The sequence below is a fragment of the Galeopterus variegatus genome, unplaced genomic scaffold (genome assembly GCF_000696425.1).
Source record: "Galeopterus variegatus unplaced genomic scaffold, G_variegatus-3.0.2 Scaffold2529, whole genome shotgun sequence".
Lineage (NCBI taxonomy): Eukaryota > Metazoa > Chordata > Mammalia > Dermoptera > Cynocephalidae > Galeopterus > Galeopterus variegatus.
The window spans coordinates 196,347-211,249 of NW_007728640.1; the positions used below are offsets into that span (position 1 = coordinate 196,347).

Below are 14,903 nucleotides of genomic sequence, written 5' to 3' on the forward strand. Positions count from 1 at the left end.
GCTGAGCAAGGCGCGGGAGCAACACCGAGGGTTGCGATCCCATTGCTGGTCCCCGGTCCGGTACGGGGGCAACACTGAGGGTTGCGATCCGTTGCCGGACACGGAAAAAGACAAAAGACAAAAAAAAAAAAAGAAAGAAAACTTCCTTATTTACTTCACTGCAGCAGGATAGTGACGTCTCTCAAGCCTATGTGAGCCTTCCCACTTACATTAGAAGGCGTAGTAACTTCTTACCATTGTTGTTTTGTATTAAATAAACAGAGAATTCGGTGCTTTGTGGGGGTAAATGAAATGAAATCAAAACAAAAGCATGGAATCCAAAGGCCTTTGGTAGAATGTTGACAATTGTTACAGTGGGCTGATCGGTGTAGTGGATTGAATTATGTCCCCCCAAAACTCACGGAAGCTTGAATTGTGTTCCCCAAGTTTTATGTATTAGAAACTTAGCCCCCACTGTAACTGCTAAGGCTGGGAAATCCTATCACGGTAATTGAAAGGTGGAACCTTGAAGAGGTGATTGGATTGTAGGACTGTGCAGTAGTGAATGGATTAAAAACAGTGGTCGGGGCGTGGTTTTGTGGGCTTTAAAAGAAGAGGAGAGTCTGTCTTTCTCTCTCTCTGCTTCTACCATTTTGCAGTGTGAGACCCCTGGGTCTCTGTAGCCACCACCGGATGGACTTTGGACTTCCCACCCTCAGAAACTGTAAGCGATAAATTTCGTTTTCTTTATACAATACCCAGTTCTGTGTATTTTGTTATAAGCAACAGAAATGGACTAATACAATGGGTCCATGATGGTTCATTCTACTATTCCGTTTACTTTGTAAGTATTTGAAATTTTCCATAATAGAATGTTTTTTACAAAGGCCTTGGGATACTTCCTAAAATATGCAGAGGGATTGCTAAAGAGTCAGGTCAGAGTGCTGTATGGAATGGGATTAGCCTCAGCTAGATTAAATATAACTCTTTGTGTCGAGGAGGAAGTTGGGAGAAATCCTTTTAAAGCCCTTGTCACTTTCTGTTAGTTAAGTCAAGTTAAGAATGTTTCTACTACTGCAAATAAAATAAAGTTTCTACTACTGCTAACAAAATAAAATTTTAGCTAAAATAACATTTACTAAGTTCCTAATAACTTGTTAGTAGCATAATGATTATAACCACAGAATGTGGTACTAAACTGCCTGATTTGGAACCCTGCTTCCACTAATTACTGGTTATCTGATGTTGGGCAAGTCACTTTACCTTTGGATGTAAAAGTGTCTTTATTATATTACTATTTTTAGTCCACACATAGGATGTTAATGCCTGAATTATAATCAGGTCCCAGACCAGGGCCTGATTTATATGGTTCCTCCCCATCTTCTATTCCCCACCTCTTTCTCTTCCAGATAGATGAGCCCCAGTCGCAGGAAGATAAAGTGCATCTCAGAAGCATCCACTACAAAACTAATGGTTCGCTCATAGCATGCCTTGGCCTCAGCATGATTTCCACTCAGAAAATAGAGGTGGCCCTTCAGGCCCCAGACGTTAGGGTTCTGAGAAAGTGAAAAACAAGTCGTACATGAGATGAAGTAGGATTCAGAAGTACCTTAATGACTTTTGTTTAACATTTAAATTTAGATTAAGTCCATTTTCTTATTCTAACAGCACTCAGCTAGAAAGAGAGCCATTTAATGGCACTGGGAGATATTTTCCTAGGCCTGCCCTCTCATTTCTTTCTTGAATTCTTCAAAGCCATTTTTGTCTTTGGGGTAAATATTAAGAAAACACTCAAACATGACCATGATCATGTTCACAATGAGAAATTAGAAGTCTAGAAAATTTGAACTGGACAGAACACTATCTGCTAAAGGACTGTCCATTTTCTCTACCTTTTACAAAATTCATGATTACTTAAGAAAAACAAATGGAAGTGTATAGCTAGATGAGTTTACTGACAGCTAATGACCCCACCTCTGGTACTAGAAATCTACCTGTGATATGGCGCCACCCTCTTTAATAAAGCCTGCTCGCCCCTTCTCTGGACTCAAGAGGCTCTAGCAAAAGTCATTACCAGGTAGTCCATCTGGGCTGCTTGTTGGAGATATTCCTGTGCCTTGGCAAAGTCCTTCTTGAGAAGGTGTGTCTGGGCCAACACCAAGTAATACTCACAGCTGGGGCCTCCTTGAGGGCATAACAGCTCATGTGCAAGCACTCTGTGCACATACTACAAGGAAAATCACATTATAAGGAACATATAAATGGCTGCATTGTGTCAGTCCGATAGCTTTCACAGTTGAAAGATTCTGTCTGTGATAATAAATAATAAGGAATACATTATAGAATAAAATGATTATCCTCAACTTCAAAAAGTTAGGGGTGAATTACAATCAGCAGTTCATGGTTCCATTACCAGCTATTCACTTAGTCACCAAATGTAGACATTTCCAAGTGAATAACCTGCAATATTGCACAATTCTGGTCTTGCTGGTCATCATACTAGGAGAGTGTTAGACTACTTATTATGCAGTAGACAAAGGCACTTCATCAACCACCCAGTTTACACATGGAGTAACATTTTCAGGGAGCTGTCATTGTAAGGAAACTTACAGTGAGGCAAAACCCACCTTTCTAAAATTCTAGACTCGGAATCTTACAAACATAAATGGCTGTCTCCAATGCATCTCCAAACATTCATTATGTTTCCCAGTTTTGTACCTTGGGCTGGTCTTTGTTTTTTACACTTTATAAGACCTACAAATTTGACAAAGTCAGATGTACTTGCTAAGAGGATGGAAAACCCTTCTTTTCTTCTCACTCTGTTCCCATCCCAGCCTACAATGTGGAAACTTCCACTAACACTTACACCTTCTTAGGAGAACACTGCGGGGAGCAACTGCAGCTGTCTACTCTACCTCCCGTCAGGCTTTCTGACCCGGGGGCAATGATGACATTTAACTGGGGACAGAGAGAGGCTGTATCTTTATTGGCAAGGATGAATGTGTTAAAGGCTCCTGCTTAATGTGGCCCAGTCCCACCCAGTTTATAATTCTTGCCCTTTCTTGAGCTTGCCTGCCCTCAAGTGGGGCATGCACCCTGCAGGATCAGGGCCAACTCTCTTGGCTCCTGGATCTCGCCCTCTCTCCTACTGCTTGTTCATGGATAAGCTTCTTGTTTCCCATGTGGTAGGTAGACCTTGTAGGATGCTCCTCCTCTCTGGGAGGAGGCTGCAGTTCTCCAGCTGCTCCACCTGTGACTGCATGGGTAAGTCAAATATGGGGCCAGTCACATTCTCCAGCCCAGTTTTACCAATGAAAATAATTTAATATTTTTATCTCCCTATGTAACACTGCGTATCTGTTTCCAATTAATTCAGAACCTGGAAAGGAAGAAGGGAATGATTAGGTTCCTGTGAACCCTCAACACTCACATAACATGATTTTCCATAATAAAGTGACATCAGGCTATATATGACTTAGAGTCTGACTTTGCTCTGCTGGTATCTTATAGGGAGAAGACTTGCAGTGAAGTCTTCGATGCCATCTGCAGAGAGTGGTTCATGTTTAAATGTTTTACAACTGAATTTAAGGTGTGCTCTCAAAAGCATATTTGATTTCTGTTTCACACATATTTAAGCTTGAAAAGATACCACTATGGACAGAATAAGTAGTTCACTAAAATCTTTCCATCTACTTGCCCTTTTCTAAGTATTCTGACCTGCACAGCATTGACTTTCATCAAGAAGCGTATAGTCTCCATGAAGATGGTGGTAGGAGTTTGGGACACGCCACGGTAAGGGGTGGGATGTAGAAAAACTGGTGAATCTTCACATCTTGATGCTTCTGCAAATATTACATTAAAAGGACAGAATATTATATATGTAAAAGATATATATAAAGGAAAAAATGTCAGAAGCTCAGATACACTAACACAGCAGGGTAAGTATTCTGGTCTAACGCAGGAGAGAAATCATAATCTGAAAAGCAATAGACTGCTCTCTAGCATCGGTCCTCAAAGAGGAGAACTCAAAAATTCTCAAGGTAAATCTACTAGTGCTTCCAAATGCAAGTCACAACCAAATAAAAGGGTTTTTAAAAAAGTATTCAGATCTCCTTGAATGTTAAACACAATTTATAGATATTCTAAAAATGAAGAATCACTAGAAAATCATAGATCTGTAGTTGGCTACTTCTGTTAGCCAAATATAAAATCCTCGCTTATTGAAAGAGTTACACCACTGGGTTTGGATTTCAGGGCCTATCCTAAAATAAAGGAACTTAGCCAATATGACAGGTAAACTAATAAACTTCAAACAAGCCACTCTTACAATCATATACTCATGAGAATTTTCATCCTTATCTAGTTTATTTATGCCCTCTTTCAAGTGGAAATTTTTACTCCTAGTTACCTTTTTTTGCTGGTATCTCCTTTAAAAATACGTTGGATAATTTTAGGCCCATACTCAGGTCCTGAGATTGTGTAGTCAAAATGGGTTCTCGTGACTCAGACTGCTGTTTGGAGGATTGTTCAAGAAATTCATCTGGTACATATAATGTAGCTGCTGTTCCTATATAGATTAAATTTTAATTAAAAAAAACTTTCTACACTGGATATTAAAAAGTTATTACTGGAGATAAAATTTGTAAAGCATAAGAAACATATTCCCTAAATATTGCATGAAAGATAGGCTTATTTGGTAGATTTGCCTATATTTCTGAGTTATTCAAAGAGTACTAAACTGATAGCACAGCTTCTGTCACTGTGACCCCTCCCAGTACAACCTTGCTGCTAATTCAAGTTGTGATAATGTCAAACACATCCCTATTATAAAAGTTACCTGCTAAATCCAGAATCTCAAGAATCCAGATCAGAAGATTAATACATTTTCACATAACATTAAAACCCCTAAAGGACAGGAATTCTATTCATCTTACCTCAGTGTTCAAATAATAATAATAATAATAATAATAATAATAATAAAGTAGCTATATTTGAACATGTCTATATGCCAGGCATTGTGCTAAGGACTTTAATGTATAATCTCATTTATTTTTCACAACATTATATTACTTTTATTATGCTCCTATAAAAACCATGTATCACAGAGAAGTTAAATAATCTGCTGAAAGTCTTAAAGATGCCACGCTGCCTTTGAGAAACTAGATCCTTATATGGAGAAAAATAGAACTGGATGCCTACCTAGCATCACATTCAAAGATGGAATCCCTATAGATTAAAGATCTAAATATGAAATCATTATAAAATTAATTGAAGAAAATATGACTTGAAAGGGAAAGAACTACTAAAACAAAACTTCAAAGGTACAAAACTACAAAGGATGTAGGAGAATTGAACAACGTAATGAACTAAATAGACCTAACTGACACCTATAGAACCTTCCACCCAACAAGAGCAGAATACATATTCTTTTCAAGTGCACGCAGAATATTTACAAAGATAAACCATATGCTGTGCCATAAAGCAAGTCTCCATAAATTTAAAAAGACCCAAATATGTAGAAAATAAAAAACACACTGCTAAATAATCCATAGTCCCAGCCATTCGACACATAGGTAATTATCCAAGAGAAATGAACACATATATCCATACAAAGACTCGTAGATCAATGTCCATAGTAGCTTTATTTTAATAGTCCCAAACTGGAAATGACTCAACTATCCATCAACAGGTCAATAAACAAATTGTGGCATCTCCATACAACGGGATACCACTTAGCAACAGAAAGGGATGAACTATTGAAATAAGCATCTGTGTGGTTGAATCTCAAAATAATTATGCTTAGTGAAAAAAGTCAGGCAAAAAAGAGTACTGTGTGATTCTATTTAATTCTAGAAATTCTAGAAAACGCAAACTCATCTACAGTAACAGAAAGCAGATGAATGTCAGTCTGGAAATGGGGGATGAAAAAAGATTACAACTGCACACACAGAAAGTTTGGGGGATGATGGGCATATTCATTACCTTGATTGTGGGGATGTTCTCATGGGGAGGTACAAATGTTGAAACTTATCAAATTGTATATGTTAAAAATGTGCAGTTTATGAAATGTCAATTATACCTCAAACCCTTAAAAATATATGCACACAAAATAATAATACACATATGCAAGAAACATACAAACAAAAACATACCAAACATATTAGAATGCTCGGCTTCCTAAAGTGGAGGAAAAGAGAACGGCAATGAAAAACAGAGGGAAAAGGAGAGTGCACGAATAAGCAAATAAATGTAAGAGTCGTAAGAGAGGGACTTTACATGATGGGGAGGAAAGTGAGGGGAAAAAGAAAGAAGTCTACTCTGCTAGCATAGTACCCTTTTAGGGATACTTATAAAGACAGTAAATTCTCTAAGATTCTAAAAACTGAATCTTCAGATTGCCGAACACGAAGGAGGAAATATTTAGAAGAATGAAAATGTCTTTCCTGGCATCCTGAAATAACTCAGAACTCCATATACTCATTCATTTAACAAATATTTACTGAGTTCCTACTACGTGCCAGGTCCTGTTCTTAAGGTCAGAATTCTCCTCGTCACTGCCATCATCTCCCTTCTACAGTCCTACCTGCAGAGGCTTCCGCCTTGACTGCTACTGTAGACGAACCATTTGTGGCTGCCCAAGGGCCTAAACTGGATTCTATTTTCTCTCCTTCTCCCACGTACTCTACAGCACCACTGCTTTTCTGCTTTGTTACTTGTGCCTGAAGAATTTGTGCCTGAAGTTGTTTGGAGGCCTCGTGAAATGCCATTTCCATTCGAATATCATTGTTTTGAATTTCATAGTACAAGCCTGAGAAAAAAGATTGAAATAAATTTGACTAATTTACCACCATCATATACTAAAGAATTGCAACATTTCACTTATTTTTTTCCATTTTTTACCAAAGTTTAATAACTTGGCCGGCCCGTGGCTCACTTGGGAGAGTGTGGTGCTGATAACACCAAGGCCACGGGTTCAGATCCCTATATAGGGATGGCCGGTTAGCTCATTGAGAAAGCGTGGTGCTGACAACACCAAGTCAAGGGTTAAGATCACCTTACTGGTCATCTTCAAAAAAAAAAAAGAACGAATAAGCCACTGAAAAGTAGAAAGTGAAAGAGAGAATCTTATAATGCAAAGAAACCACATTCAGATCATGGGGAAAACACCATACCAAGTAAAGTCCAGGCTACAACATTGGTTGGTTCCAAGCACGTGGCATCCTCAAAGAAAATTTCTGCTTGCTCATAATTCTCCATCAGGACAGCCAGCACACCACACAGCAACAAGCTGAGAACAGATCACCAACATGTTTAACAAATGGTCCCATGTCACATTCTTGAACCCAAGACAATTTCATGCAGAAACTTATCCTCCTCCTCATTCCTCATCTCCCTTGTACCTATACCTGTGGATATGATACTGGTTGAGGGAAAGGGCTTTCCGAAAACACTCTTGTGCTTTGGTGTTGTCTTCAGTTAAGAGGCAGAAGGCACCGTAGTCCAGCCAGTGATCCAGGTTCTGGGGCTCACGGACCAACCTCTGGGCATACAAAGCATTAGGCAGAAGGGCCAAGATTACTGTGATACCATGTACTATTTTTTATGCATATAACATCACACAATAAGCACTCGATTAATGTTAAGTTTTATGAAAGCAGTAACGATGACTTCTTTTTTTTTGCTTACCTCTGAATCCCAAATGCCTAGCATAATCACTTTTCTGGCTTTTAGGAGGTGGTCAAAAAAACTTTGTTTAAATAACTTAAAACTTAAATCTTCAAGCCATTTCTTCCTAGTGTCAGTGTTCTGGTCACCCTAAACTCATCCATGGGAGACTAAAGATTCATTTTATGGTATATCAACCATATATAATAATTCCTGCCCTAATCTTGAGATGGCAAATATAAGTTTATCTACAAATCTGGAAAAAAAGCACCTCATGATGAATGAAAACCACAAAAATTGCTTAAAGAAATTAAAGAAGACATAAATAAATGGAAAGACATCCCATGTTCATGGATTGGAAGACTTAATATTGTTAAGATGTCGATACTACCCAAAGCAATCTACAGATACAATGTAATCCCTGTAAACATTCTGATGAAAATCCTCAAAATTCTCAAAAAGATTGACATAGAATTACCATATGTTCCAAAAATTTCATTCTTAGGTATATACCCCAAATAATTAAAAACAGGTACTCAAACAAATGCTGATACACAGATGTTGTTAGTTTTTCTTTATATTCTGGTTACAAATACTTTCTCAGATATATGTTTTGCAAATATTTTCTCCTAATTTGTACTTTTTCTTTTCTTTCTCTCATGTCTTTCATGGAGCAAAAGTTGTTAATTTTTTTTTTTCCTTTTTGTCTTTTTTCGTGTCCGGCAACGGATCGCAACCCTCAGTGTCGCGCCTGTACCGGACCGGACCGGCAACGGGATCACACCCCTCGGTATTGCACCCGCACCTCGCTCAGCCAGTGAGCGGGAACCGGTCTGTATGTGGGATCCGAACCCTCGGCGGGAGCGCCGCTGCGCTCCCAAGCGGCGCACTGTAGCAGTGCGCCACCGGGCCGGCCCCAAAAGTTGTTAATTTTTTTTTTTTTTGTCTTTTGTCTTTTTTCCATGTCCGGCAACGGATCGCAACCCTCAGTGTCGCGCCCAGCCAGTGAGCGGGAGCCGGTCTGTATGTGGGATCCGAACCCTCGGACGGGAGCGCCGCCGCACTTCCCAAGCGGCGCACTATCCAGTGCACCACCGGGCCGGCCCAAAAGTTGTTAATTTTGATGAAGTTCCATTTATCATATTGTCTTTGGTCAATCGTGCCTTGGTGTCATGTCTAAGAATTCTATTTTGCTACAGGTCAAGACGATTTTCTCATATGTTTCTTTGAAAAGTTTTATAGTTTTATGTTTTACATTTAGATATACGATCCATTTAGAGTTGATTTTTGTAAAATATTTAAGGTTTAGGTGGAGGTGTTTTTTTTTTTGCATATGGATGACCACTTGTTCTAACACTATTTGTTGAAAAGACTATCCCTTCCTCGTGGAATTTCTTTTACATCTTTGTCAAAAATCAAATGACCTTATTTGTGTGGGCATATTTTTGGACTCTCTGTTTTATTGATCTGTGTGTTTACCCTTTCACCAATTAAGTTTGATTTTGAATAATCAAAAACTACTATTTAGGGCCGGCCCGGTAGCACACTAGGTAGAGTGTGGCGCTTGGGAGCGTGGCGGCGCTCCTGCTGAGGGTTCGGATCCCATATAGAGACCGGTCCGCTCACTGGTTGAGTGCGGTGCGGGCGCAACACCGAGTGTTGCGATCCCGTTGCCGGTCGCGGTGCGGGCGCGACACTGAGGGTTGCGATCCCATTACCAGACACGAAAAAAGACAAAAAGGAAAAAAAAAAACACTACTATTTATTATACCCATATTTCACAAATAATAGTAACAATCACTGGGAAGATGTTTAATTACCTCTTCATAATACACTGCTGCCATTTCAAAATTCTCATTGACTTCTGCTTCAAATGCAAAGAGTCGAAGCTGTTCACTGCTTGTATAAATGGTTGAAGTAGCACCTTGGATATTATCTGGCATGGTCTTGTCAGTATCAAGATGTTAAGAAGACAAAATGAAGCAATTACAAGTAGAGAGGTTTTATAAGCATAAACCAATTACTGAGGTTCCTTACAGTCTTACCAATAAAATAAGAGAGTAAGAGTGAACCAAGAGAGAAAATATCAAGGGTGAAAGAGAAGCCGAGGTCTCTGAATATTAACAGTCTGAGTTCATGGAAGTAAGTAAAAATTGCTTAGGGCAGAAACAACTCTCCTCAACTCACAGGGCAGTCAGAGTCCCAAAGCAAGTTGCCTCTGACCTCAAACAACTTCCTTCATTTTCTCTAGTGTATAGGACAAATATTATCACTTTTTAGGTGCCACTAGTTAAGAGTAAAGATAGAGAAAATGGTAGACAAAGAGAAAGCTTTGGAAGCTAGATCTATACTTTTAGTGGGATATATAGATTGATAGATCCTACAAAGGAGGCGTTTTAGAAATAGTCAGAAAGGTAGGAGGAAAACTAGAAAAGGAATATATCTTATATATCCAGATTGGGAGCGAGTCTGGTATAATTCGTGTTCTCTTGGGTCAGAAGCTATGGGCAAGGAAGAGCCCCGAAAATTCTTTAACTAGAAGTAAAAATATTATCAGTGACTTTTAACGAGTACTGTAGCTAAGGAATGTGGAGAGTAAAGCCAAATGTGAGATGGGTCAAAGACAGCTTCTGATCACTGCTTCTATTCTTTTTTTTATTTTTTAGTTTTAATGACCTTGACCTCTAACTCCCTTCAGCAACACACTTCTATGCCTGAACCAGAAATATTCTACCTCTAATATCTCACTCCCAGAACCCACATTCCAGGCCTTCCACCTTTTTGTCACTTAGTCCACTTAAAACTGCTCTCTGACTTCACTTCCATCGCTTCCAGTAAGCCATCACTTCCCAAATGGATCAGGCGGGACCTCACGATCACCCGCTCATTCTGTTCTCTCATCAGCACACTCAGATCTCAGGCATCTGGTCCTCCTCCTGCACTCGTCCTCAAGACTCCCAAATTAAAACAATCCTGCAATCTGACTTTTTCCTCTTAGACAGGAGTGATTAACTGGTCCTAAGGAAAACTACATAGACACTGAGATACATGAGCCACTAAAGACTCTTGTGGCATTCAGTCTTAGCTGAAGACTTTAATACTGTCAGTAATCTAAGCATTCGTCCTCATTTAGCAACATATTCCATAATGCTATGCAGTATCTAAATTTTCTTCTCTTTCTTCAAGTTTTTTATTTAACCTTTATCCCTTCACTTTCCATATAGATCTTAAGAGATAAAACAAATCATTAGGCAAGAAATCCCTCAACTTTTTAACCCCACACCACCTAAATTATTTATTTCTGCATCTACTGTACCTCTTCCCTTTCAGTCTCAGAGGAAGAGGCATCACATCCTTCTCTGTTTCAAGATGCAGATTCTAGGTCCTTTCTCAGTTGTATACCCCGGGCTTGCCATCCATAATCCCCTTTCTCTCCTCAAGTTTCAACCTCTCCCACTCCGATGACTCCTTTTCCCAAACCTGTGGATGTGCTTAAGACTTTTCCATCTTAAAAAGAAAATCTCTATAATTTCTAGCTACTACTTTCCCACTTTTTTCCTTCATCATCCAACTTCCTGAATTTATATTCATCTGTTTCCTAACCACTCATTTACTCCTCAGTTCATTGTAATATGAATCCACCCCATTAGCCCGGTGAAATTGCTATGTAAAGGTTAACAATAACCTCCTTATTGCCAAATTCAATGAAAAGTTTTCAGATTTTGTTTTTCTTGAATTCCTATCAGTATTTAACAATGTTGACCACTTTTTCCTCCTAAAATTCTTTTCCTTTGGCTTCTATGATACCACTGGCTTCTGGCTTTTCTTGCCTCTTTAACAATTCCACTTGTCCCCTTCGTCAACTCTTTCACTCATCCATGCCTTAAATATTGGTGTTCTCTAGGGGTCTACTGCCATCTCTCCTCTCTCTTTACCCATGCTTTTCTCAGGCAGCCTCATCTATAACCAGAGCATCCACATATCATAGCTCCCCAAATCTCATCTCCAGCTCAGATCTCTCTCTTGAGCAAAACCCCACTAGAACCACTGTTCAAAACTAAATTCAGCGTCATGTGTATCCCACCAAATTTGCTCATGTAGTGAGTACTCTGTCCTGGTTAATGTTAATATCAATTACTCAGTCACTGAGTCTTAAACTTAAGGATCTTTGGCTCTTCCTCCTCCTTAATATGCAATAACCAGCTACCATCACCAGTTTCACCACCTCTAACTCATCCTCCACACCGCTTCAGAGTGCTTTTTTTGTAAAATATAAACATGATCATTGGGGCTGGCTGGTTAGCTCAGTTGGTTAGAGTGCAGCCTTATAATACCAAGGTTGTGAGTTCGGATCCCCATCACCAGCCAGCTGCCAAAAAGAAAAAAACAAAACAAAAAATTGATCATACTATGCCCCTGCATACAATAATTCAATTTATTGTTCCCAACTGCTAATGAGAAAAAAATCAAAACTTCCATGTACGGCACACAAGGCCTTCCTCCACGCTCTCCCACCTCCCTCAACAGGGACTGACGCCCTCCACCACCTTCACCCTCTGCCCCTCGACCAGTTCAGCCTTTGCTCCTGAACTGTGCAGTTTCTGTATATGCCATATTCTCCAAGCTCCTAAGCCTCTGTGATGTTCGCTATGACTCAAAGCTCTGTAACACCCACCTGGTGAACTTCTTTTCAGACTTCGAGGTCCAGCTTAAGCCACAGCTCTGTGAATCTTTCCCTGAAAGGTCCCAAGGTGAAGCTGATCACTTTTTCCTTTAGCATCCCTAACCTGCCTTGGAGGGGCACATCTCTAGCACAGCCCTTACCCCACCCTACTGCACTTATGTGTATTTCATACCTGCCTCCTCTATTAGACAGGGGCTCCTTGGAGACAAAAGACAGCAGTAATTCCCATCTCACACCCAACTCTCAATCATCCATGCCCAAGGTAGGATTGTTCTCTTAATCTACATCTGGCTTTCCTATCCTTCCTCTTCCAGGAGGGCTGAACAAAGTGAAAGAAAAGGTGATGGTAGTAGGGAAAAAATCACAGTAAAGGAAAGCGCAAATAGAACAGGGGTTTTGAGGAGGCATAGCTGGTTTCAGACTATCAGGGGGACAAAAAGACTTTGATTTTGTCACTGTTTTCAAATAAACCACAACTGAATACATATAAAAATGAGCAAATTAGGGCAAGATGTAAGCTGTACAAATATAGATATAAACAGACAAGTGGGTGAGAGAGCAGACTGCCAGTCAAATAGAAAAGGAAGGCTTGAAATATTATTGCCATTTGGGCATAATATCTGAAAACTCATAGTGTTTCTTTGTTTTCACTATTTTGAAGAATTGCATGTGTTCACAGAATAAACAGAATGATAATTTTCGTTTCATCATTTACATAGACTATTTTACCTATTTTTGACAACTGCATCACATTTTTGAAAGATATGAAATTTATTTTTCTACAAATTTGAAAGAGCATATCCCCTTGTTTTCTCAAAAATTAGCCTTATAATTTAGGCCGTCTCTTTCTCATATTCTCCTTTGTGTTTTCAGTGCCTAGCACAGAGCAGACACCTCTCAATCAGTATTTGCTGAAGAAAGGAAGAAGCGAGCAAGGAAAGAATCATTTAGAGGAGACCCTGATGCTCTCCAGAGCAAGGAAAGAATCATTTAGAGGAGACCCTGATGCTCTCCAGAGAAAAGGAAGGGCTCTCAGTTCTTGACACCTACCTGGTTTAGCGCCACATGCATTTGATCTACCAAGAACACATAAAGCTCACTGATGAATGTCTGCAGTTCCTCCTGGCTTTCAAATGATGTTGTCTTCAAGTATTTCTCTCTCACAATCTTTACCACGGCATGCTGCAAGACACACAGATCATCTGTCTGATACCACAGTCCAGCATCATGCTGACAGTACAGGTCTCTCTAGGGCTTCTGTTCTAGGGCCCATTGAAACTTCAGAAGGTGGTTGATTTCTCCCTTGGTGACTACTAGATTAGCAGCTCTAATTTTCTCCCAATCAATATACTCTGTATGACTCCTTTCCTTGACGTCACCGTCATCACTAATAAGTGTAATGCAGCACTCATACCACGTGAAGAGAGTCATAAAGCTAAAGAAAACCTTAGCATTAATTTTATGCATTATGCTTCTCATGGTGATCATATGGTTAAGGGAGAAAGTTCTGGTCTGAAAGTTCAGAGAATGGAATTCTAACGTACCACTGTACAACCTCATAAAGTATTTTACACTCTGGTACCTCCGTTTCCTCATTGGACATGTAGTTTTGATATTATTATCTTAATTCAGAAGATGATTGAGAAGCCAAGATAACAGGTGTAGAAGCTTACAATGCTGTACAAATATAAACATAGCATGTTGCTATGGCCAGGACAGCTGCTGCTTTTTTTTTCTCCCCAAGCTAACATTGCCAGGTTTTATACTAAGCACTTTCCATGCATTATATTATTTAATTCTCATAATGATCCCATGTTATAATGTTAATATTGTTAGGTAAAGAAATTGAGGAACAGAGAGGTAAAGTTACATGCCCAAGGACACCCAGCTAGTAAAGGTAGAACCAGTCACCAAGATGTGACTATACCACCTACAGAGAATGCCCTCTTGCCTCCATGGGCATCAGTTGTTTTTCACTTTATTACTTCCACGTGCTTTCTTTGCATCTGTTTAGTACAGTACAGAGCATGTAAAAACATGTAGCAGTTAAAAACATGACTTCTGGAGATAGGCTGCCTGAATTTGAATCCTGTCTTTGACATTTACTATCTCTGTGACCTTGGGCAAATTATTTACCCAACTGATGTTGCATTACCCCATCTGTAAAATGGGGGGTACCTACTTCATATGGTACTTATGAGGATTAAATTAGTAGAATATGAAGCATTTGCAAATTTGCCTAATATATAGCAAACACTCAGCAAATGTTAGCCATTATTATTCAAGAAATTATTATTAGGTAACTATTTCTCAAATCTTGTGATTCTATGGACTAGAGAGAGATGTGAATGGGATAGAGAGAACTAGTTACAGAGTGAGTACCAGATACTGAGTTTCTGCCTCCTAGAGCAACGTGAAATCTGGCCCCAAATCTGGCCTAGCCTCAAGCGAAGAATTACTTTCTTAAAAGCTCATACTTGGAATGGATACTAAACCATTCTAAGACTCTGCAGGCATGGAGCTTCTCCTGACATTCTATCATAGAGAACTTAGCTCTTTGTTTTGTTTTGTTTTT

General features: G+C 39.4%; 1 protein-coding gene across 1 annotated transcript in view; it reads right to left on the reverse strand.

The window, feature by feature from the left end:
- The window catches only part of TTC18 (tetratricopeptide repeat domain 18), a 101,099-nt gene that overhangs the window by 20,646 nt on the left and 65,550 nt on the right, over positions 1 to 14,903 (reverse strand). Inside the window, exons 16-24 of the mRNA XM_008582173.1 lie at positions 13,379 to 13,510; positions 9,465 to 9,590; positions 7,386 to 7,519; positions 7,152 to 7,267; positions 6,563 to 6,787; positions 4,388 to 4,546; positions 3,697 to 3,821; positions 2,054 to 2,206; positions 1,374 to 1,535 (exon numbers count right to left, since the gene is read on the reverse strand). Coding sequence (XP_008580395.1) covers positions 1,374 to 1,535; positions 2,054 to 2,206; positions 3,697 to 3,821; positions 4,388 to 4,546; positions 6,563 to 6,787; positions 7,152 to 7,267; positions 7,386 to 7,519; positions 9,465 to 9,590; positions 13,379 to 13,510 — 1,332 coding nt within the window. The remainder of the gene's footprint in view (positions 1 to 1,373; positions 1,536 to 2,053; positions 2,207 to 3,696; positions 3,822 to 4,387; positions 4,547 to 6,562; positions 6,788 to 7,151; positions 7,268 to 7,385; positions 7,520 to 9,464; positions 9,591 to 13,378; positions 13,511 to 14,903) is intronic.